This window comes from Urocitellus parryii, chromosome 2 (genome assembly GCF_045843805.1).
Source record: "Urocitellus parryii isolate mUroPar1 chromosome 2, mUroPar1.hap1, whole genome shotgun sequence".
Classification (NCBI taxonomy): Eukaryota; Metazoa; Chordata; class Mammalia; order Rodentia; family Sciuridae; genus Urocitellus; species Urocitellus parryii.
This window is the reverse complement of record NC_135532.1, coordinates 160341481-160368235: the sequence shown is the minus strand read 5'-3', so window position 1 is coordinate 160368235 and position 26755 is coordinate 160341481. Positions and strand designations below refer to the sequence as shown.

Here is a 26755-nt window from a genome sequence, read left to right as displayed (position 1 = left end):
GTTCCTCTTTCCAGGAGAATGCAGCCATTCAAGGTGCCATCTTGGAAACAGAGACCAGTTCCTAACCAATGGCACTTTTAGACATCCTAGTCTTCAGAACTCTGAGAGGATAAATTCTGGTTCTTTATAAATTAACCTATCTCGGGTTTTCTGTTATAGTTGAGGAAAAAAATTAAGACAATCATAAAGTCCTGCATTACTAAATCTGTTATCCTACCACTGTCAACTCTTATACACCTGTCACTGGGGGACATGATGGCCATGAAGACCCAGATACCACAGGTAGATGGGAAAATACTATTCCTTGATCAATGTACATATAGCAAGATCTCAAAATAAATAAGTGTGACTTTAAAAATTTTTGATATTTTATTCAGCATGAATTTTCCCTGATTTTCATTTAAAAATATTATATTAAAATATTTATCTTGATTAACTAGGTTAAAATTTTAATTATTTATTTTTAAAATATACTTTTAGTGATCCCTTAAATTTTGGCATCAAAATTGAGCGCCTTACTCATCTTACCCTAAATCTAGTCCTTAGGTTATATAGCGAGTAAGTGGTGAGCCAGGGCTTAAAGACGACTATTCTCCTCCAAAAGTCATGCTTTTAATGACTTTGATATATAAAGCCTCACAAAAGTGTAGAGCGAAGTCTTTGCCTTTTCTGCTTGTAGTGAGAAGATGAATAAATTCACAAGAAACAGACAACAAAAATCATGACCCAAAGAAGAGGAATGAATACATGTTATGGTTTAGACATTAAGAGTCCCCCAAAAGCTCATGTGTGAGACAACAGATAGGTTTAGAGGTGAAATTATTAAGTTTGACAGCCTTAACCCAATCTGTTCATTAATCTCCTAATGGGGATTAACCAGGTGGTGACTGTAGGCAGGTAGGGTGTGGCTGGAGGAGATGGATCATTGAGGGGCATTACTTGGGAGTATATATTTATGAGCTGAGCTTAGTCTCTCTCTTGGCTTCCTGGCACCATATCCCCAGCTACTTTTCTCCTCCACATCAACCTCACCTAAAGCCCCAAAGAATGGAGCTGGCTATCTATGGATTGAGACCTCTGAAAGCGTGTGACCCCAAATAAACTTTATTTCCTCTAATTGTTCTTGTCAGAGTGTTTTAGTCACAGCACCAAAAAAAGCTGACTAAAACAACACGTAACTAAATTATGTACAGGAATTTGAAAAAATAATTAGCACAACGAGGACAGGTTAGAGTCATATTGAGTCATGGAAAGCTGCTGTTACGTGTTTCTTAAAGATCTGACAAATCCTAAAATCGTTCACTGAGGCTTTTCAAATTTTGTTCTAGGATCAGAATTTTTAGTCCAGAAGTGGATGTTGGTACTATTTGATTTGGTGATGCTATCTGGTCTCAGGGCTGGCCTGAGCTGCCTGGAGCCAGCTCCCTGTTGGAGCCAGCTGTGTTGACCACAGCATATGGCAGGTGCTGGGTGCTCAGAGCTCACTCCATAACTGCTGTTAAGACTCCATTGATTGCTGCTTCTTTATCTCCAATCTCTTTCCTATCTTTACATTTCCTCCATTTATTGCCCATCCTGTCAGTGCTGACAAAAGGCTGCCTGCAAAATTCTCCACATCCATTTTGCAGAGCACCAGAAAGATATTTTTTAATCATCTTATTGGTTGTTAACACTTTGTAGTTTGGCTGCCACACTGTATTTTGATTGTGGCAAAGACAAACAGGGTCAGCTGCCATCAGCTAATGAGTTCTGTTTTGTTTCTGAATAATGAGGCTTCCCATATCATGAGAAACCATTGTCTATAATTTCATTTTGCTTTTTGTTTAATTAAAAATAATACAAATATTAAAGAGGAGCATGATGAAAAGATGCATTTGCAGATAAAATTATAAATATATGTAAGCATCTAGGATTTAGTTAGGTGCCTTTATTGCTAATATTGAACTCACTGAATTTCAAACAACCTGTCTTTCTTTTCATGATTTCAAAGAAATACACTGACTTTGGGTACACATCTGTCCTCAACACCTTCCCCATGTGTACCACCAACTTGTACCAACAGGTCCCAGGATTTTGGGTCAGTATATGCCTATCTTTTGCCACTCAACTGTTCTTTAATTATCCAGCTCAAACATGACCTTTTCTAACAAGCTTTCACAGGTTCTTCTAGGCAGAATCAAACTCTCTTCCCCCGATACAGATATGTTTTACATTTTATTAAAGGTGTGTGTCATGGTAGAGAATATGTCCAATATAATTTTGTTATCCCTGCAGGATCTAACATTCAAAATAGGTTCACATATGTTTACTGGATTAAATTAAAATTTATACTGTGGGAAATCAGGATGACAGTTTGGAAGGAAATTGGAATATTATAGTGTATTAAGAAACTCTGAGATTCAGCCTGAAGAATTTCCCTTGTGCCCAGTACAAAAAGTGGAAAAGATATCTACCAACTGCAACCCATCTAAACATGCATATTCTATATTTTCTTATATATCACCCCACCATTCACATAGGTCCCCAGTTTCCACTGAACCTTACCCTTTGGGGTTTAATCAAGTAACTAAAGCATCCCATGATAGTTTAGTGTTAGATACACTATGATGCCTGTTTATTTCAGTGTAGTCACCATCCTGAAATTTTAGCTTTCCAAAATGCAAAGAAGTTGCTCCATTTAGCACAGACCTAGCAGGGGATCAGGTACATATAGCAAATAGGTTTTCTTAATGATGTTGAGAATTCGAATAATAACTTGTCCCATGAGGGTCATAATTGAGTTAATTAGATCTTATAAAATTCAATGTGCAAGAAGACTCAACACTTCTCTTCTAGTGACCTACATAATTTGAATTTGTAGAATTGTTCCAGAATTTAACCAAGCATGTGCGTACAGCTTCCCAGAGCAATTCTGCATTCAGAGCAGCAGATTTCTGCCCTCCTGACCTCATCTTCATCATTTCTACTTTTGACCCTTAATTCAAAGCCATATTCTTTTGTTTATAAGAACCATTGGCTTATCAATATGATCATTATTTCTAGTTTAGGAAGAGATCAAAGATCTAAAGTATGGATTAGAGGGACTATTTGTGCTCTCGGAAGACAATACAACAGTTATGACACAAGAGCTGCAGGTTTTCCCTAATATAAGGACACTACGTGTTTTCATATCAGACTTGCTAAATCCCACAGTCATCCACAGTTGGGGCACTGATGTCAATCAGAGGAGCAAATAGATTCTGACATTTAAAAAGGGAATGCACAGTAGGAATTTAATCAGCACATTAGCCAGCCCAATGTTTTCTTTGGAAAAAAAAAGTTTCTTTCAAAAAGCCTCTTCTAGTTGTCTATGCAGTCTTTAAAGTGACAGCGTGTTTAGGATTCACCTTCTCACTATGTGACCTTCTGTGCACTTTCTCTGGCCCTCATTTATTCTGAATGTCCTGACAGGATTCAAAGATAATGTCTATATAGTCTTCTTAGTTTCTTTGAAGGAAACTACCAGATAAAGAATGCCTTATCAATGATCTAGTTTTTGATACTGAATGACTTGCCACTGATTAACGAACCAAATAGCATGAATTCCATCCATTTAATATGAGGACAATGAATACAGCTGTAGGGAAAGAGGACTGATAGTTATGTCTTGTATATCTGTTAGGCACCTTTGCTCTGGGCACTAGATGTCAAGGATTTTTGAAGTGAGCCATGCAGCTTTCACCCTGGAGAAACTGAATCACAGGAAAGTGACAGGCTGATAGAAGCCATTGCGTTTGCTTTAGGAAAACAGGCTACACGTCCATGAGATATGTCCAGAACCCTACGGTTCAACTTACCGGCCAGCAAAAATCTCTATGGTACAATTTAAACAGACCCCATTGAGAGCAAATTTGTGATAATTAGGTGAGGAATGTTTTGCTGTACTGGTGGAAAATATTAATAATGTAATCAAGGTACAAACAATGCATTTCCATTACTATCATGTTCAGTGTAGCAGGTGTCTATCCTCATGAGATCATCTCCACTTTAATCTTTTCCTAACAACTGCATGGTGACATGTTTATAAAGAACAATTCACTGCTACTGATGATAAGGCATAAAGTCTGGGTAGCCTCACCTTTAGGAAATCAAATCCTGTAAAACAGAAAACTTGGTTTTTGACAGATGACAAAGGTATTATAAATTTTAGGATTTTATGGGAAAATTATTTTAGAATATATTTTTATTGTCAGATTACTGACTATCCAAACTATTTGGATAGGGCAAACTATTGGTAGTTAGTCCTTTGAGATCTTTGTGCTGAACAAGTTCATTAGTTTGGATTTAGTAGGTCTTAGAGAAATCTTTTTATACAGAGGTCCTTGTTTCCAAGGAAGTTCACAAAAATGTAGGTAACTTGTACTGTGAATAATCAATCATGTGAATCAGAGTATTTTTCAAAAACTCTCCCAGCTTCTACGGTCATGGAAACCTATGTGTTTTATAAAAATTTTTAAACTATGTTTTCATTTTGATGATGATCTAAAAAATTAATGTTAAGTCCGTAAACTTTAATAAAGCTTAACATTCTGTATCATCTAAATGAATATCTCATTATATGATTCTTTTCTTTTTTTTTTTTTTTTTGGTATCAGAGATTGAATCCAAGCGTGCTTAACCACTAAGCCACATCGTCACCCCTTTTTAATTTTTTGAGACAGGATTTCACTAGATTGCTTACAGCCTCACTAAGTTGCTGAGGCTGGCTTTTAACTCACCTTCCTGTTGCCTCAGCCTTCTGAGCTCCAGGGATCATAGATAGGTGTGTGCCACTTCATCCAGCATTATATGAGTCTTGATATCATGGTTATATCATCTTTATATACCCTTGTTCTTTGATTAACAGTTGCATATTGGTTAATAACTGGCTACTAAACAAGTATTGGTTGTATTAATTTGGTTAGCTTAAAGTTAGAATGGCTGATTCTTTCATATTTATTACTATCGTTATGCTGATTTTGTTTACTTATTTTGAGATAAAACTATGATAATTTCCATTTGAAACTAGAATTTTAGTTTCAAAATTGCATTGTAATTTTTAAAACAAAATGTCATGGTGTTGCAGAATAATGTTGCAAACTAGTGATAAAATAACAAACTAGTGATAAAAAAGACAAAATGTATATACAGCACATTCATGGGAAGGGTCAGGACCAATTGAACTATGGATCTTTAAGGATAAATATCTGTACACAGGAATTTTATAATATTTCAAGTAGATAAAAATAGTGGGAGAATTTAGACATCACACAGGATATAATAAGCACTTTAACAAATAACTAACCATGACTACCAATATGATAACTCGGTAAAATATTTTAATTGATGATTTCAAAATAATTTTTTAAAATATCAGTTTATGTTTTAGGATATTCTAGTAAACTGCTTCATAAAAATCACAGACTGGTACTTATTTTCACTCTACACACTTTTTTTAGTGTGAAGCAACTTATTAAATAACTTTTATTTGATACATAAAATATTATTAAATTATTCAGGGAGTCGAATGACAGAGTACAAGGTCACTAGATCATTGAGTATCTCTTCCTCCAAAAAATACATAGAAAAAAGGGGTGAAAGAGTAAAAATGAGTTAACTGTTCACTCATATTCCAGTTTTGCCAGTCTACACACTATTTTTTTAATTGGAAAAGTACTCATAAGAATAAAGATTTTTTGTTTTAAATTAGAAGACTTGGTAATTAGAAGACTTGTAGGACTCTGTGACATTTATAGAGCTGACCACTAACAATTTTGGACATGTGGCCTGTTTTTCTCAGGTACACATTCTACTTACATTTTATAAGTATTAGATTGTGTGTTCCCTGATCTGAAGCAAATTGCTGTATATTTTCCAGGACATGGTACTACAGGTTCTGGGGAAAGGGAGTCTATATCTCTACATATGTTATTTGTGAGTAGCAGCTCCTGCTGGTTGTGGCTCCTCTCCAGGGCACCATAACACTCTGTTCTCTCTGTAACCATGGTCTGGTATATGGTTTGAAATAGAAATTAACCTTTAGAAGTAAATTTCTAAATCCGCTGCATTCATAGACCGGACGCTGGCCTAGTTAGAGGAAGTCTTAGCATCCTTCCCTCCCTTTGCCAGCCCTCCCCAACCGCTGGCATAATGAATGTTTTTCATCCAGTATTTCTCTATTATTACTTGCTATTCATTTTACTTCATTAATATTTAAACATCACTGTAGTTATTCACTGAAAAGGGCAACACACTTACCACCAACCAGGTAAAGGTGAACTCAGGCGAAATTTCTGAGGAGTTATTTTGAAAGCATGGTATTTCCAGAGTTTGATTTATCTCTATTTCTATTGTGGGATTGCTGCTCCATTCATCCTGTGTAACTGCAACAAAACACAAGGTAGAAAACACTTGGATCTTTGGCATATAAAGTGCTTTTTACTAAAGAGACAAAACAGTCTTAGCATTGAGATTCATCTACCTCTGGGTACGCCTGTGCAGTGAAGAGGCAGCCACCATGGTCTTCACTGCATAAAGTGGCAAGACTGAGGAATGAGAAGCACAGAGTTGCTTATCTGCCCCAAATTACCATGGATTTTGTTAGGGTAGTTTCACTGAGAAACTCCTAATTTGATGTGCTCTTCTGCCTTAGCCCCAAATTGGTGCATTAGTCTTCAGGTTACATTTCCTTAATTAGGTAGAATATAAAAACTTTATAACCTAGCTTCAAATTCATATTGTAATTTCTTTTTGAAAATGTTAATAGACATTATTTTTAGAGCAGTTTCAGGTTCAGAGCAAACTTGAGCAGAAAGTACAGAGAGTTCCCAAGTACCTTTACCTTGCCGCTACACATCTGCAGCCTCCCCCCCATCAGCAGGGTACCACAGTGGTACATGTGTTATTAATGAACATACAAGGATACATTGTTATCACTCAAAGTCCAGAGTTTACATTAGGGTTCACTCTTGGTGTTGTACATTCTATGGATTTTAACAAATATGTAATGACATGTATCTACCATTTTAGTATCATACAGGATGGTTTCACTATCTTAAGAATCAATCCTTTGTGCTCTGCCTATTCATCCTTCTCTGTTCCCTAGTCCCTGGAAACCACTGATATTTTTACTATCTTTATATCCAACTATCTTTTTAGAGTCTATAAATATTCCTTCGACAATCGGATGAAACAGAAAAGTATCTAAGAAAATTCTGAGAGGGTTTGTCATGAATTATTTTCATTTTAAAAGGTATTACGAGACACATATTTATTCTATAGTCTCTCCTTTCAGGAAAGTTTTATACACAAGCATGTATCCTTATGATTAAGATAGAATAACATCAAAGAATAATTTATAAATGAGAATAACTTATCATCCTAATAACCTAAAAGTCTTACACTTTTATATCTATATAAGCCTTATTTGATGATTTAGCTGTCTAATATAAATTTTCAGAAGTATAATTGATAGGTAAATGAGTATGAGCATACTCAGGGTCACCAAGTATATATTTAAAAAGTGAATATTTCTCACTTTAAGAACATTATAGCATTATATTATTCCATATAGAACTTCCAAGAATTATGGAATAATTCTTGGAAGTTCATCTCATTCTAGTCAGAATGGCAATTATCAAGAATACAAGTAACAACAAATGTTGGCAAGGATGTGGGGAAAAATGTACATTCATACATTGCTGGTAGAACTGCAAATTGGTACAGCCATTATGAAAAGCAGTATGGAGAGTCCTCAGAAAACTTGAAATGGAATCTGCATTTGACTCAGATATCCCACTCCTTGGTTTATACCCTAAGGACTTAAAATCAGCATACTATAATGAAGCAGCCACATCAATGTTTATAGCAGCTCAATTCATAATAGCCAAGCTATGGAACCAACCTAAGTGTCCCTCAACAGATGAAACGGATAAAGAAAATGTGGTATATGTACACAATGAAATATTACTCATCCTTAAAGAAGAATGAAATCATGACATCTGCTTGTAAATGGATGGTGCTAAAGAATATCATGCTAAGCAAAATAAGCCAATCCCCAAAACCCAAAGCTGAATGTTCTGTCTGTTATGCAGATACAAATTCAGAACAAGGTGGGGGGCTAGGGAAAATAGAGGTATTTTGTATTAGGCAGAGGGGAGTGAAGAGAAGGGAGGGGGTGTAGGGGTAGGAAGGATAGTAGAATGAATTAGACATTGATACCCTATGAGCATACATGATTATATGACCAGCGTGATTCTACATCATGTACAACCAGAAGAATGTGAAGTTACTCCATTTATGTATGATGTGTCAAAAAGGAATTCTACTATCTAGTATAACTAATTAGAACAAATAAAAAAAATCTATGTCCTAAAAAAAGAATATTATATCTAGCCTTTAGATCTTTGCTATATTTCAATCTTTCGCCAAGCCAGCTATTCTCTTTACCAATATTTCTTTCCTCTGCTTGTTAATTGAAACTAGGTCTTTGTGATAATTATGCATCTTCCCTACAGTATTCTAAAATAGTTTTTTTTAAATTCCTGAAGTTCAAGAGATAGGATCAGTGCTCTATTCTCCATAGCTAATTCTAAATGTAATAATTCCTTGGCATCTAATAAGGATTGGATTCAGTTTTGGAGTTCCCAGGGGACACCAAAACTTATGGATACTTAAGTCCCTTATATAAATAACCTATGTGCATCCTACCATACACTTTAAGTCATCTCTAGATTACTTACAGTACCTAATACAACATAAATAATGTGTAAATAGTTGTCATTATTCTCTAAAAGTATCCTATACCAAGAGGAAAGAGATCTATACATAATATGGATGCATTTTTTTTTCTGAATACTTTTTGACCAGTGGTTGGTTGAATATAAAGATGCAAAACCCATGGACTCTAATTCCATAATTTTAAAAAAAGACCCCTCTCCCTTATTGTTCAAAGAATTTATCTATACTAGTATTTCCAGATGAAATTATTTGTATATGACATCACTATTTTTTTTACATATTTCATACCACCATTATTACTGTTAAATTTTATCCTTGAAATTATTGTAATTGTTTTGCCTAAACTTATTTTAAACAGGTACCAATCTAGACACTAATATCTGTGAAGTACAGGAGACATACTCAATATGTTAATTATTTTTAATTTAAATTTTTCAAATAACTAAGTATTAAATTTTTGAACTTTGGATTCTGAAAATTGGACAATACGCACAGCATAACCTTTTAAATATAATTGAAAACCCCCCTAAAAACAGAAAAAGTAAACTTAAGTCACACAGAAAATATCTACAAGAAACTAAATAACAAATATCTCCCTTTAATGGGTGGGGACAAAGCACTAGACCAGTATGGTACTAGCAATTTTGCAGAAAGAAACAGGAAAATCAACTATGCCTTTGAAGGACTTTGGAACTAGATAACCATGTCCCCAATCTCCAAGTAACAGATAATCTCTGGAAAGAGAGTCAGACTAATATGAAAATCATAGTAGAAAAGGAGAAGGGAATTTGGAGGCTCCCCATCATCAGTGTCTTCAAGGGAAACAGGAAAAGGGTTTCCAGTGCTGGAGCAAATGAGGCTTCTCAGAATGCAACTTGTGCTGACAAGACATCCTTAGGAATTGAATCAAACTTAAATCCATCAGGGCTGGGGTTGTGGCTTAGAGGAAGAGCTCTTGTCTAGCATGTGTGAGGCACTGAGTTCAATCCTCAGCACCACATAAAAGTAAAATAAAGTTATTGTGTTCACCTACAACTAAAAAATAAGGTTTAACAAAAATTAAATGGATCAGATCCAATAGAAGAGATCAAAGGGGCCATTTAGATTAAAGTTTGAGGGGTATAAGCAAAGGAAGTACAGTCAGAAAGTCCACTGGCATAGTATTTGTCTTGAAAATATCAGAAAAGGAGGCTCTAGACACACAGAAGATCCTAGAAAAGCTAGCTTGGCCTACATTTCCATGATAATAGTGAAAATGCACTTAACTTAAACATGAACAACAGAAAGGAATGAAGTAGAATCATCTATAAAACTACTGTAAGATGCCAGAAGCAGTGATAATCCTAACTGTAATCCCAGTTACTTGGGAGGCTGAGCCAGGAGGATTGCAAATTTGTAGCTGGCCTGGTAATTTAGGTAGACCTTATCCCCCCCCCCCCAAAAAAAAAGGGCAGGTAAAGTAGCTCAGTGATAGAGTACCACAATCAATCCATCAATCGATCTCCTATAAGAAAAAAAAAAAGGTAGAGAACAAAATAACATTAGGAAAACAATGAGAACATATTAGCAGACAAGATCACAAAATAAAGTTATAGCCTTGCCATTCAAAATGAACTAAAATTTAAAAACTGATATGTGCTATGCAAAATCTTTGGAAAGGTCAATCAGTGAATTCACTGCAAAAAGAATATTTGCAACAGATAGCCGTGTTAGTCAGCTTTCCATTGCTGTGACAAAATAACATAGAGGAGGGAAGAGTTATTTTGGATCCCTGTTTCAGTTCATAGTCCCTTGATCCCATCTTTGTCAGCTTGTGGTGAGGCAGAACTTCATGGCAGGGAAGGTGTGGTGGAGAAAAGTCGCTCATCTCATAGAAGCCAGAACCAGAGAAAACAAGCAAGGAAGAGTCCAGGGACTAGATATATCTTCCATGGTACACCTCCAGTGATCCACTTCTTCCAGCTAGGCCCACCTCCTCTAGATTCCACAACCTCCTAATAGTCAATTGAGTTACAAAACTATCAACGGATTAACCCTTTGATGAGATCTGAGCTCTCATTACCCATCACTTTCCTAAAGTCCCATTTCGGAGCATTGCACAGGGGAACCAATCCTTCAAAACAAGTGTCTTTGTCGGACATTCCAGACCTAAACCACAACAAGAGATGAAACAACTCAGAAAATGATTGGAAATAGTAATTTTTAAAAATCACTCCAGAAAGGAAGATAAAAGTAGAGCAAAATAAAAACCATAAACACAAAAGTTAATGCATTAGTATAAATGAAAAGACAGAATAAGGGAAATGTCTAAATTAATTAATGATGACTAATTTTTAAAGAAATGAAAAAGAGATTTGAAGAAAATTTTATGCAAAGATAAATCATATGTATATAGAAGGCACTGAAGGTAAAAATTAAAGCACAGAACAACAAATGATTTCAAAGAATTTTAAATAAGAAATGCCTAAAAATACATATTAAAATATTTTTATCTCAAAAGAAAGAAACAGAATAAAAAACATTAACCATATTCTTTTGAAAGAATTGAATGAAGTCAACTATGGGGAAAAAAACTGGATAGTTGTTAGTTTTTGACTAACAATTCTATGTCAGAAAATAATAAAGTAACATTTAATACACTCAAGGAAAGAAAATGTGAGTCAAAGATTTTAAATTTAGCAAAATTAACCTCTTAATGTATTGACTATAGAAAAATGTGAGGATCATACAAGACTCAGGGAAATATTGCTTCGGTGGGTACTTCCTAAGGATTCTTTAATAGAATACACTTTCCATTGAAGAGGCTTTACATAAAGGCTGGTGATAAGTATTGATCATGCATTTATGTTTAACACTAAGAAAAAATGTTATAAGAAGGGTTGCTTTGGCTATTCTAGGCCTCTTATTTTTCCAAATGAATTTAATGCTTTTTCTATTTCTTTGAAGAACATCATTGGAATTTTAAATAGGAACTGCATTAAATCTGTATAGCACCTTTATAGTAAGGCCATTTTGACAATATTAATTCTGCCTATCCAAGAACATGGGTGATATTTCCATTTTCTTCTTCAATTTCTTTCTTTAGTGTTTTGTGGTTCTCATTATAGAGGTCTTTCACCTATTTTGTTAGGTTGCTTTCCAAGTATTTTATTTTATTTATTTTTTTTGAGGCTATTGTGAATGGGGTAGTTTTCCTTATTACTCTTTCAGATGATATGTCATTTATATAGTGGTGCCAGAAAAACTGGAAATCTATATGCAGCAGAATGAATTGAACCCCTATCTCTCACCCTGGACAAAACTCAATTTAAAGTGGATCAAGGACCTAGGTATTAGAACAAAGACCCTGTGTTTACTAGAAGAAAATGTAGGCCCAATTCTCTATTATGTTGGCGTAAGAACTGACTTCCTCAATAAGACTCCTAAAGTGCAAGAAGTAAAATCAAGAATCAGTAAATGGGATGGTATAAAACTAAAATGCTTCTTCACAGCAAAGGAAACAATTAAGAACATGAACAGAGCATACAGAATGAGAGAAAATCTTTACTACCTGCACCTCAGATAAAGCATTAATCTCCAGAATATACAAAGAACTGAAAAAACTTAACACCAAAAAAGAAAATAACCCAATCAATAAATAGGCAAAGGAACTGACCTGGCACTTCACAGAAGACATATGAATGGCTAACAAATATGTGAAAAAATGTTCAACGTCTCTAGCAATTAGACAAACACAAATTAAAACTGTACTGAGATTCCATCTCACTTCAGTCAGAATGGCAATTATCAAGAATACAAGCAACAATAAATGTTGGTGAGGATGTGGGGAAAAAGGTACACTCAGACATTACTTGTGGGACTGCAAATTGGTGCAACCACTGTTGAAAGTAATATGGAGATTCTTCAGAAACTTGGAATGGAACCATCACTTGACACCGCTATCCCACTCCTAGGTCTATAACCAAAGGACTAAAAATCAGCATACTCCAGTGACATGGCCACATCAATGTTTATAGCAGTTCAATTCACAATAGCCAAGCTATGGAACCAACTTAGTTTTTCTTCAACAGATGAATGGATAAAGAAAATGTGGCATATATACACAATGTAATATTACTTGGCCATAAAGAAGAATGAAATTATGGCATTTGCTGGTAAATGAATGGAAGTAGAGAACATCATGATAAGTGAAAAAAGCCAATCCCCCAAAACCAAAGGCCAAATGTTCTCTCTGATATGTGGATACTAACCCATAACAAGGAAGGACAGGGAAGGGAAGAATAGAAATCCACTGGATTGGACAAAGGAGAATGAAGGGAAGGGAGGGGGAGGGCAACAGGAAGGACAGAAGAATTAATCAGACATAACTTTCATATCCTTATATTTGGATACATGACTGGGGTAACTCTGTTTCATGTACAACCACAAGAACAGGATCTTAATTAGAATAAATTATACTTTATGTATGTATAAATGCCAAAATACATTCTACTGTCAAGAACATCTAAAAAGAATAAAAATATTATATGGAGGGGAATAGTAATTAACATGTTTTAAAATAAAGATATGATGTAAGTATCAAAATGAAGAGGGAATTTTTGGTAATGGGGGAATAAAGAGGTTAGTGAGAATAAGTACAAAACTAGGCAAAGGTGTTGAAGCAACCATTTCACAGTTCTGAAATTGACCAAAGACAACATCAAATTCAGATGAATTTCTTCTTGAAAAAATTATAGGGATTTGATAAAAACAGTAGGACCCTTCAGTCTTCTAGTCAATGGCTCCTTTATTTACTTCCACAGATTGGTCATTGAGAAATACAGTTTGACCAGTGTGGGACTGTGTGGAAATCCAGGTCTTCTTCCAAAAGGGGCAGACTCCTCTCCAGAGGTACAACCAAAGAGCCCTGGCCAGATGCCAGTGACTCTTTCTGGACTTCACAGCCTCCCGAACTGTGAGATGATCAATTTCTGTTCTTTATAAACCACTCAGTCCCTGTACAAAATGAACTATGCAGTAGAAAACCAGGTAGCTATTTAGCAGGGAGATCCTGTAAATTAGATAGTGATAGGATGGCTGAAATAAGTTCTTCACACATTCTGAAAGACTGGAAAAACACATACCTGAGTAAGGAAGACCTGCGAGAGCCTAGCAAAACGGAGAAGCCAGAGGAGTAGGGATAAATGAGTGCAAATTTAAAGTACCCTGCAACACCACCCCCGCACCTACTGTCCTAATCTATGTGCAGAGGATAGAAGCCTAATGGGCTTAAAATGTTGGAGAACAAATTTTGCCAAAATCATTAGTGGATAACAAAGGTGCTTTGGCAATGAAGGGAGAACTCCTCAGAGCCCAAAGTAAAAAATTAGAGTTAGTATAAAAAGCTAAGCAGAGATGTCAGTGGCCACACACTGAAAAGGAGACAGATACACAGTTCAATTCACGTAAGTTACTAAAATTGAAAAAACAAAAACTAGTATCTCTCTAATATTGTAAATATATTGTATGCATACTCAACATATGTATTATATGATTCATATATTGTATGTATTGTGTATTACAGTATATATAAATATGTTATTATATATAATTATATATTATATGTATTATATATTACATATAATTTAATCTATATATGTGTGTTATTATATAGCTCTGTGTGTATATGTATGTATATCTATATGTATATACCCACAATTTCCAGTTTTCAACCAAAAATTTATTAGACATGAAATAAATAGGAAATTGTGACCCATACTCAGGAAAAAAGCAGCTAATTGCAACTGAATCAGTGTTCCCAGACATTGGATTTAACAGACTTCAAAACACTTATTCTAAGTATGTTCAAAGAATTAAAGAAGGACTAAAGAAAAACATAATGACTATGACTCAATAAATAGGTCATCTTAGGGAACAAATAGAAAGCTATAAAATGAACCAAATATTCTATAGAGTTGGAAAAGTCAATAACAAAAATGAAAGATTCCCTAGAAGTGCTCAACAGCAAATTTGAAGAAGAATCAGTGTATGTGAAAACTGACTGATGTAAATGATCTAATATGAAGAATAGGGAGGAAAAAATGACTGAAGGAAAACGAATAGTTTCAAAGTAATATAGGACATTACCAGTTAGACTAGCATATATATATATAACAGGAATCATAGAAAAAAGAGGTGAAAGAGGGAAAAGAACAAATTCTTGAGGAAGCAAAAACCGAAAGTTTCACACATTTTATTACTTTAAAAAAGCTTCCCCACCGTTAATCTTCACAATCAAAATCTCATCAAACCTGAATAGGATATACATAAAGAGACACCCACCTAGACATATCACAATCATACTGTGGAAAGTCAAAGACAAAAAAAAATTATGAAAGCTGCAATTAAGCAAGTAAAACAAAGTGAAATAAAAATAAACAGAAAATAGCAACTCATCCCATGTAGGAGACCAATAATATAATTAATGTCCTACACCTAATCAGAAACAATAGAGATCAGAAGACATTCAAAATACTAAAAGAAGGGCTAGGGATATAGTTCAGTTGGTAGAGTGCTTGCCTCTCATGCACAAAGCCCCAACACCACAAACACCCCACTCCCCAATACTAAAAGAAACACAGCCCACCAAGAATTCTACACACAGTGAAATTATTCATCAAATTAAAAAAAAACTGAGATAATCCATTTTAAGCAGATTTGCTCTACATGAATACCATGGTTTGAATATCCCTTCTGAAACTCATGTTGAAACTTAATTCCCCAATGCATATGTTGATGGTACATGGATGTGTGGCCTTTTAGAGGCAACTGAAATTAGATGAGATCATCAGAGTGTGATCCTAATGATAGGTCTTGGTGGCTTTGTAAAAAGAGGAAGAGAAACCTGAGTTGACGTTTTTGCTCTGTCTCACCATGTGTTACCCTCTGCCATGTTATGATGCAACAAGAAGACCTTCACCAGATCCCAGTCAGAGACTGGTGCAATGATCTTGAACTTCTCAGCCTCTAGAACCATGAGCCAAATACCTCCCCCCCTTTTTAAAATAAATTATCCAGTCTGAGGTATCCAGTTATAGCAACAGAACATAGACTAAGACAACAAACACTCAACTAAGTTCTTCAGGCTGAAAGGAAATGATACCGAATAGTGACTCCAGTTTATGAGGTGAAATGGAGAGAATAGGAAGTAGGAAATATGTGAGTAAATATAAAAGACTATTCACAAATACATTTCTTTTTTCTTAATTTGCTTAAAGTTCATGAAATTCTATTTGTCGCACTCTACTATTTGGATTATTATACATATTATAATATGTAAGTGCAGTTTACTGTTACATGTTATATGTAATATGCTTTGAAAAAATTAAGTAATTCCTCTCTCTCCAATTTATCCTCTAATCCAAAAGTTCTAAAACTATGGCCTGTGGGCTAAATCTGACTTTTTGCCTGATTTTGTAAATAAAGGTTTATTGTAACCATCAAGCCCACTCATTTCCATATGGTCTAGAGATGCTTTCATAGAACAATGGTCGACCTGAGTAGTTGTGGAAGAGACTGTATGGACCCAAAGCCTAAAACACTTAATATGGGGTTTTTCAGAGAAAAAGATTATTGACTCTAGCTCTAATCTCCCAATCATCCTTCATTATTCTTTGAAAATGTTGTCATCACAACTGCAATATTTTTTTTAAGCTCAAACCCTGATACAATCCTGGGTGATTTCAGTTGTATCTTGATGACTTACCCATACCTGACTTCTCAGTTGTCCCATCATAATCTCCATTAATGGTCTCCATCCCATTTCAGCCACCTATTCCTATAATCACATCTTGGATTATGTCACCACACATAACTGCTCTCTCTTCCTACAAAATCATGCATTTGAACCTACAAACATTAGCCCTCCTCACCACCTCCAGTTTGTGCAACTAGAGTTATCTCCACTGTTCTCTGAGCTCCTGGGATCTTTTAATAAGTTGATCTCTCTACTGTCTCCCAATCGTCAACTATATTTTTTCTTTGCTCTCCTCACTATCCAGCTAAGATTCATAGTTCATCATTTCAGCGATATTCTTGTTAATATCCCAGATCTCATGCCTTTTTGTCAGTAATTTAAAAAGGCTGACCAATATATGCATTTTGTGTGTGTGTGTTTGTGTGTGCTGGGGATTGAACTCAGGACCTCACACACACTGGGTAAGTGCTATGTCAATGTACCCGTTAGCTACACCCAGCCCCCACCTATGCACCTTTGTTGTTGTTGTTGTTGTTGTTGTTACTGGGGATTAAGCCCCAGGATGCTGAACCATTGAACCACATCCCTGGCCCTTTTTGTATTTCATTTTAAGACAGGGTCTCACTAAATTGCAGAGGCTGGCTTTGAACTCTTGATCCTCAGCCTTCCAAGTTGTTGAGATTATAGACCAGAGCCCCTATGCCTGGCCAACTACGTACTTTTTAATACCTAGTTCCAAGAAGCCAGGTACTGCTGGAGAAAGCCACAGTACAAATTGTTCCACTACAGTTTCAATACCATACTGCAATTGTTTTTTCACTACTGTGACTAAAAGATCCGACCAGTACAATTGCAGAGGAGGAAAAGATTATTTGAAGGCTCACAGTTTCAGAGGTCCATAGAAGGCTAGGTCCATTCCTTGGGGCTCGAGGTGAGGCAGAACATCATGGCAGAGGAGTGTGGCAGAGGGAAGCAGCTCACACAATAATCAGAAAGCAGAGGGGGGGTGACTCCCCTGGCCAGATACAAAATATATACCCAATAGCCACACCCCCAATGAACCACTTCCTCCATCCGTACCCCAAGTGTGTCCAGTCACCCCTCAATTAATCCCACCAGGGATTAATTCACTGATTAGGCTAAGGCTATAACTCAATCATTTCTCCTCCAAACCTTCATGCACTGTCTCACACATGAGCTTTTGGGAGACACTTCACATCCACAATATTGACTGAAAAATGCAAATATAGTTACCAAGTGAACTCATTTTCCCTCTATTCATATTAACTATCTAAAACTCTCTCCAATTTCTTTTTGTGAAATCCCCTTTCTCTCTAACTAAAGATTCTTTTGTTTCCTATATTAGAGAAAATAAGACAACACCTCCCTCGTCATATGCACAATTCTTATTTTCCTTTCCTCCTGTTATAATTTTTAAAGACTGTTTTTTTTTTCTGTTTCAGAATAGTCCTACTATCTATGCTGTAGGTCTCATTGCCTCCCTCTTCTCAGACACCTCAGGTTTTTTACTTCATCTTCTGTATGATGTAAACTTCTTTTCAATTGGATCCTGCCCACTGGCTTTGACATAAAATCAAGTGTCTTGCATTAATTCAAACCATCACCATCACAGCACCAACGAGGTCCCTCATTTGAACATGCATACTCCTTCTATCACTGCTGACCAGTTTCTTAAAAGTCATGTCAATATTTGCTTTCCATATTTTCTTGTCTCTTACTCACTTCTCTTCTTCCTCCAGTCTGAATTCTTTCTGTTCCATAAAGCCACCCATCACTGTTCCTATTAGGTGATTAATACCTTTCATGATCCTAAATACAGCCTGATGTCCATTTATCTTCTCAGAAACACCAGAGACGATAGCTATAGCTTTTGTGCAATCACCTTCCTAGGTTTCTGAGACCCAATTCTCTGATTTTATTCCTTCTTCTTAGTTATTCTTCTCCAGCATTTGAAGATACCTTTTTCCACTTATTACCATGGACTGTTGAAATTGCTTTTTTCACTTGATTTTTCTCTTCCCAGATGATTTCTTTCTCTGTCAGAACATTAGTTAACACTCATACTCAGATGATTCACCACTTGTGCCTTCAACCTAAGCTTCTCTGCCAGATCACAAGATGTACATCCAGCTGCTTACCTGCCATCACCTGTATGCCTCAACTTCACACCTAGTTCAACATGTAAAAATTTAAACTCAAAATTAATCTTGGCACAATCTGAATATATATATATATATATATATATATATATATATATATATATATATATATATCAGCATTCCCTAATGCAATGACCAATTCGCTCATTGTGAATCCTTGCCTCTTCTTTTTATTTCTCATTCCATATATGCAAGTCACCACCAAATCCTGTAGGGTGAATCTTCTAAACATAAGGACATTCCTCTCCATCTATCTATTGTCACTGTACTCAATGTTAGCAGCATTCCTCCTGGAGATTTCTGCTATTGTCTTTTCATTTGGTCATAAATACACTATTTTGTGTATTTGACTACAAATACACATTGTCAAATTGCAAGATAAAAAAGAAATTAAATAAAACAACAGCCTTTCAATTAGTTCCCACTTTTCTTGGGATAAAGACAAATATCCTCACCTGGACCAATCAGGCTCTCCAGCTTCATGTTCAGTTGCCTCCCCCATCATTCTCTTTGCTCCAGCTATAATATTTTTAAAAATCCCCCACAGCTGACATAACTCCTTACTACCACAGTCTTTGCACAGACTATTCTGTTTACTACCATAAAGTTCTGTGTTCTCTACTCTCACCTGGTTAGCCCTTTTCTCCAGGAAATCTTCCTAATCTCCTGATATACCCTCTCATACACTATACACTGCCTACATCCTCACTATGAGAATACTCTTCACTGTTGCAATTTGATATTTGTTCATTTAATTGATTGATGTCTTTCTTTTCCTATTGGACTTTGTGATTATTAAAGACAGGGTCATCCTAGTTCTTTTGCTAATGCTACTGCTTCCAATAACAAGATTAACAATCCCTAAAATATTTCATCATAATTATGTAAATTAAAGTCACTTTTTATTCTTATAATTCACCTGATTACTACACAATTTCAAATATTTCTGTGTTAGATTTTTGCAACTGTGACCAAAATACTGACAGGAACAACTTTGGGGGGGAAGATTTATGTGGGCTCATAGTTTCAGGGGATTTAACCAAGGTCGGCTGGTTCTGAAGCAGAAATATAATGGCAGAAGAAGGCGGCTCAGCTCATGGCATCCCAGAAGGGGGAGGGAGGGAAGAAGGGAGGGAGAGAGAGAGAGAGAGAGAGAGAGAAAGAGAGAGAGAGAGAAAAGAAGAAGGAGGAGGAGAAGAAGGAGGAGGAGGAGGAAGAGGGGGAGGAAGAGGAGGGGGAGGAAGAGGAGGGGGAGGAAGAGGAGGGGGAGGAAGAGGAAGGGGAGAAAGAGGAGATGAAGAAGACGCCTATGACCAGAGGACTATGAAGGCAGAGAGGAGGAGGGAGGAAGGGAGGGGAAAGGGGAAGGTGCTGGATGAAGAAAAATCCTTTAAGAGTTCACCCCCAGTAACCTATTTCCTCCAACTAGATCCAACTGCCTAGTAGTCCATCCAGCTATCAATTGCTTAATCCATCAACTGGATTAATCCACTGGTGAGGTCAGAGTCTCGTGATCCATCATTGCCTAAAAGCCCCATGTCTGGATTTTGCTGCATTGGGAATATGATTTCCACACATGAAATTCTGTGAGACATTTCACACCCAAAACACAAAAGCATCAAAATCTTACATTCTGTAGTACTCTAGGATCCAATAGCATTCAAATTCAGGAAATGGGGATTACAACAATCCACGACTTAACTCGGAGTACTGTGTTTCTTGGAATAATTCAAAACTTCTAACCTAGGAAGAAACCCTGTCAAATGAAAATGAAAAAGAGCCAAAGGCCACACTGTTTATTTCCATACCCATTTGCAGTCTCAGCCAACTGAGACACACATAGGGAAAAAATATTGTGAAAAGAGAAGGGAATCCCTTCCCAGCTAACCCCTCAGAGGACATGAGAACTGGATGTAGGTGCACACTGCTTTGTGAGCAGACAAGGAAGGATGACTCAGATGAAGAGAGGAGGGAAACAAGAAGAGGCAATTAATCCAATCACCTCTGGTACCTCAACATTTTCATATTTAGATTCTTCTACACCACTTCAATTTGCATTTGTTTATGCACTTCAAAAAGAGTTTGCACTTCATGAGCACTCTGCTTTCCCAACTAGCTTATAGACATGCATATCTCAGAGGATAATGGGAAGAAAATGGTACAAGTGACAGGAGAAGAAGCAAGAGAACATAAAAGAATAAAGGGGGAGGATGATGGCTAATGGGTGGTGACTCAGTGGGGCTCTCATGTGGCGGCTGCCTCCTGTATTAGGTGCCTTTTTAAGGATAGTTCCATATAAAGCTTGTCGCTCTATGGTGAAAGCTTTTTTTTTCCCCCTTATAGTTTCTATTCTGAACTTTTGGTACTCAAATACACCATACCAGAACCATTTCTGTAACACTGAGAACACTGCTTTTCATTTAATCCAGTGGATCAACAGCAAAGCTATAATAAGATTGGAAATTTTCCAATCACAGAGTTTGTAGATATGGCTCTGACTCTCCAATGACTTACAATCTTTAGTAGCTCTAAGTTTAACTCCCTGGGTTGCCCTTTATTTTTAAAACTATGCTTTCCTTAAAGGTAATACCACCCTCCTTTCTGGATATTGCCTTTTCCCCAATGCTATTTTCATTTAGGTCATCCCATATCCTATTTTATATAGAGTATACCTATCCTTGTTGCTATTTCTCAAAGGAGTTCAGATCAGGAACTCAGATATGAAGTAGTATAGTCTACTGGGATAGGCAAAATGTGCACAGTCCAAGTCCGAAGCCAAGGTCAATGTGTATTCTTGCTAATGTGTGATGAATGTCCTGTTGGAATCCAAGTAGACCAGTATAAAAAGAGAAGGCTCCATTCTAATTAGAATTAAGAAAGAAATTTCACTCAGAATTATTATTTCTCTTAATAAAATCTACCATTTACCAAACTCTCACTTCTAGGCAGCAACTGTGATAAGAGCTTTTCATAGATTATTTTACTTAATCTTAAAATAATGGTACCCATGAATGAGGAACTATGATTGCCTGTACTTGTGATGTAAGAAAACAAAAAACTGAGAGACATGAAATAACTTGGCAATGATGATCTGAATAGTAAGTGACACAGCCAGTGTTCACATATAGTCTCCTGACTTCAATGTGTGTGTAGATAAATGTTGCTCTGTACAGGTCTTCTGTTTTTCTCTATTTCAACCCCACTCACCCACCTACCTGGGTACTAATTAACCTGAGGTTTTGCTTTGTTTTTTCTCTCAGAAAACAGCAAGAGAACAAGGCATTGTAAAGCAGTAGTTGGTGGAAGCCTGGCCTACAGGTGATCTCTTTCAATATCATGGTCTTGGAGCAGCTAAGAGACAAGGGATGGAGAGGAGACTATAGAGCCTTAAAAGTTATTGTCCTGGAAAGCCCCATGCCTCCTTCAGCATGGTCTTCATGAGTTAATTTTATAGATTTTTTTTCTTATATTACCAGGTTATTTTATTCCCGAGTTTAAAGCCTTACATTTCCAGTACATTTTCCATTTGTTGGCTTTTATTTTCATTCTTTTCCATTAGTAGAAATGGAAATCATTTACTTTAGGACTAGGTAATTTAGGGCAGGTGTTATCATAATTTTCCAAATAGGCTCAGAGAATCTACATGACAGACCCTCAGTCAAATTTATTACTAGCCAGAAAGGAGGTAGAACTTAAACCTAGGAGTTCCATTTCCAAATGCAGACCCCTGAAGCATGTACGATGTGAATGAATGCTTTAGGTTCAGTAGCATCCTTAGGCCCTATGCCTGCCCGATAGTAAATATATCAAAAGTAATTTTTACAAATTCTCTTCTAAACTGAGTCTACTTCCTTTGTCTTCCATCCCAGTGACTGGCCCCATCGTGTGGGTATGCATGCCACTCATGTTGCCTTTGTCTTTTATCCACTCTATGACCTAGTCATATCTGTTCTATGCCCAATACATAAAATGTGTAATTTTATTTATATCTACCAAACCACCACTATCTGAGACTAGGACGGTCTCCTAGCTTGTTCCCATTTTTTCACTTTTGTCCCCTTTTATATCATTCTCATACCGAAGCTAGCATCATCTTTTGATAATACAAATACAATCAAGCCATAAATTCATACCACCCTTTCATTAATACTTCAATGTACTTCCATGAACAAAACCTTGAACATGGCTAACAAAGTCCAACATGATCTGGTCTTTACATTATCTCCAGCCTCATCCATTAATCTCTGCACTGTAGTCTCTCTGGCATTGTTCCATGTCCTCCAACAACACAAAGCCCTTCACACAGCTGTTTCCTTTCTCAGGATCACTCATAACTCTTGCCCTTCTTAAACTGTTAATGCCTACTCCTTCTTCAGACTTCAGCTCAGGGGCAAATTCCCTGGCCTCTATCACAGACTCTTCCAAAGAACTGTTGCAGCTCTTATTATTAACACATCGCTGTTGCAATTTTACCTTCATTTATGGAATTATTTGATCCATTTCTGTCTTCCTTGCCAGCCAGTACCTCTTTCTGCTCAACTTTTGCACACTCAGCACTATGCCTAGCATGTGGACAAAATATAATTCCCAAGGGCACACCCCCAGAAACCCACCCCCTCAAGCCAATGCCTGTTTGTTGAATGAACACGAGCTGAATATAAGCATAAGCTTCCTTCCCTCTACCAGTTACACTTACCAGGTGTCTGAATGAGAAGGTTATAGGTTTTAGTCCAAATGCCTTCTGGAAAGAGAGTAAAGCTACACTCATACTTTCCACTGAGTGAGGAAGATACATTTCTTAAGAGCAGAGTCCATATCGTTATGTTCTCAGGAATTTGTCTGAAATCCACTGCTGACTTGCAGGAATGCCCATGGACACAGTGGATGCCATATTCGGAATGACGAAGGGCAATGAGGTTCATCTGATCGGTGACCTTTGACCACTGCGTCTGCACCAACAAGCCTTTCAGCTGTTTTTGGCAAGTCATGTTGACATCAGAGCCAGGAACAGCATAAACATCTTCTCCTGCATTAAGTCCTTTTCCCCATACTCCTGAAAAGAAGACATGAGCCATCAGTTTGCATGATTCACATGGAGTGACTCTTAATTAAAACCCCAGCAACTTCAGTAAGGTTGGGCAATAATTCAGGAATTTTCTCCCTGGCTAACTGTGTGTGTTAGTTTTTCATCAATGTGATCAAAATTCTGGACAAGAATAACCTAGAAGAGTTAAAGTTTATTTTGGCTCATGGTTTCAGAGCATCCGTCTATGGTCAGCTGACTCCATTGCTCTGGGCTCTAAGTGAAGCCAAACGTTGTGGCAGAAGCACATGGTGAAGGAAAGCTCATGGCAGCCAGAAAGCAGAGAGGGAGAGAGAAGCTAGGGACAAAATATAATTCCCAAGGGCACACCCCCACAGACCTACCCCCTCAAGCCATGCCATGTCACCACTCAGTAATAACATTCAAATTATTAATTCATCAAATGGGTGAATCCACTGATTATCTTACAGCTCTCATAATCTAATCATTTCACCTCTGAACATTTCTACATCGCCAGCTTTTTAGTGGACATCTCATATCTAAACCATAATACTGTCTTAGAGACAGAAAACATCCACAGAGAGAGAAGCACAGAACTCAATGCGAATTAAGAGTCATTTACTTAAGAAACTATTGGTTTATGACTATTTCTTTGTTAGTTTGTCCCAAAACAAATTTACGTTCTCTGATGACTTGTTGATAAAATTAAGCCTATCTAAAAACTAAAGTGCATCAGCAAATTTAGTGTACACATATTCTTACATTTAGTAAAATTGACCTTTTGTGGTTATAGCCACATACAACACAGTAGCGAAGCTCTACAAAACTGCAAAAATAACTAATATATGTAGAGCATTTAAAAATATGCATCTACAACAGACATTTAATGCTTTCACATTATAAGGGTGATATGATTAACCCCTTTTTGAGGAGGAAATGGAAGCACTGAGAGATTAAGTGGTTTTCTCAAAGCCACACACACTAGAAAAAGAACATGAATTTGGTTAGTCTTCTTAAAACCTTCATAACCCCCAAACTGCCTCCCAAATTCAGTCTGACTGGGTAGGCTAAGAAATTTGATTTTCCATATATGAGGATGGAAAAAAACCTTCATCTTCACGTAGTTAGGTCTCCTGAAGAGAGATGGGGAGAAGCTACGCCTCAGATTCCACACAGCATAATGTCTAATCAATTCCCTGAAATGCTAGTCATGAAAGAAGATTTTCTCTCCCATCAGTAACCTGACCAAATGGTACAGGGTACTTAAAATGTATTAATATTGGGTCTTTGATTTGACTTGTCTTCAAATCAAAAACGTTCAGAAACGTTCGCCTCAGTTTTAAAATTAGCTTGGTATATTGTCACAGAAATAATATATTATTATGACAAGTCCCACTGAAGCTCACAAAGGGAAATGATAAAACGACGACAAGCAGATGAGAAGAAACAAGACTCTCAAAGATAACTGGCAAACAGGAATTACTACACTTTTGTGGATACAAAAATTTGGGTAGACAGAGATTAGTACTGTTCAATGTAACTCCTTATGAATAACATTTAATAGGAGTATGCCTCCATCCAATCTGCAGCATTATATTCCAAAGCATCCTTTGATTTAGAAACTCTTAAAATATTCATAGCTATACCTAAAAAGCACAGTTAATTTGTAAGACACTCAGAGTAACTATAATACCCTCACACTGTGGAATGTAAAACCAATCTTCCTTTCCTCCACTTTTGAATTGACTTGTTAGTTTCTGGCTGTCACTGTCCTAAGGACTCTGCTTTGCCTCCTAGGGCCATATCTATGACTCAGTAAAATTCAACATGTGTCCATGTCCAACTCCAAAGACCTTAGTCTTAGACCTAAAAGAAAAGAGGTACTTGAGAGATTAAAAAGTAATTGAGCAAAGGTCTCTGAGCATGGATCAGTTCGTGACTTGTCTCTTCTTTTCTTTTTTAGCTTTCTGGCATTGTTCTATCATTTAGAGAGCATTTCGTTTCCAAGAAGCACAATTTCCCAATTACTCCAGCAATCCTCTTAAGAGGGAAATGGGAGAAATTGTGCCACAGCCCTGGCACCACAAACCACCCGTTCCCTTCATGTTTTCAGTTTTCATGGAGTCCTTTCTAGACTCTGCATCTCCCTGATAACTGTCACTTAAATACATAACTCAAAACTTCAGTAACAATTTGCCCTTTGATGATCAATTTCAGCAACAGTCACAAGGCATTTTAAATGAACAGAAGCCCCTAAAGCAGCCGATCTGACAAGAAAGGACAAGCAGAAGTTTTACCCCTGACAAACTGTATCTGGATGATGGAGTAGACAGCGCAGTATGTCCATTTCTTCTCCATTGTCTCCTGAAGAGCTTACACCAGCATTTCCTTAACGATCACAGAATCAATTGATGTCTTTAACAAAGCACACTCCAGCCACCCTGTTCGTGCTCACAAACCCCAAATCTACCACAGGCCTGAGTCTGTTTATCACTTGGCAAAACTCCAGGAAATGAAACGTAGACAGGAAAGTAGTGCGGTTCAGGGCCAGGTTTAACCTTCAACAGAACAATGCTGAAATTGTTCCCTGAAATCACCTTCTTCAGAAGACTTTTCATATCCAAAAGATTGTCTCCTTTAGGATCCCTGTCAGTCAAGCTGCTTCTAAAATCTAAACAAAGGAAACCATGCAGAGCAATTCCCAATGCTCTTTTTATACATTTCTTTTCAAGAACACAAAGCCATTTAAAAAAAAATGTGAGCTTGGTGTCTTTCATGAAAGGTTTTCTGCTTCATCTTAAGGTATATTTTCTTTCTAGAATAGGTATATTTTCTTTCTAGAATTAACATGTTTAATTTTAACAAAATCTGAAAACTAACAGGGTTTTGTGTCAGCTATAAAAATTTTACTTTTCCTCTTCTGGCAGGGAAATCCGCATTTCCTGGGAGGGGAGAAGTGAGGCCTCCTTGTCCACCCCTTTTCTGGAACATGCTGCAGGTGCCATAGGGAAGCTAACCACTATGGCTGGAAGCCTTTAT

General features: G+C 36.7%; 1 protein-coding gene across 2 annotated transcripts in view; it reads right to left on the bottom strand.

Annotated features, from left to right (window-relative positions):
- Cd96 (CD96 molecule) overlaps window positions 1–26074 on the bottom strand; it is an 87226-nt gene extending 61152 nt beyond the window's left edge. Inside the window, exons 1-5 of one of the 2 annotated variants that reach the window (XM_026396134.2) lie at window positions 26014–26074; window positions 23369–23725; window positions 6269–6401; window positions 2109–2138; window positions 1104–1113 (exon numbers count right to left, since the gene is read on the bottom strand). In XM_026396134.2, the coding sequence (XP_026251919.2) occupies window positions 1104–1113; window positions 2109–2138; window positions 6269–6401; window positions 23369–23725; window positions 26014–26074 (591 nt within the window). The remainder of the gene's footprint in view (window positions 1–1103; window positions 1114–2108; window positions 2139–6268; window positions 6402–23368; window positions 23726–26013) is intronic. The other variant, XM_026396143.2, reaches the window with a different exon arrangement.
- Between the last annotated feature and the right edge of the window lie 681 nt (window positions 26075–26755).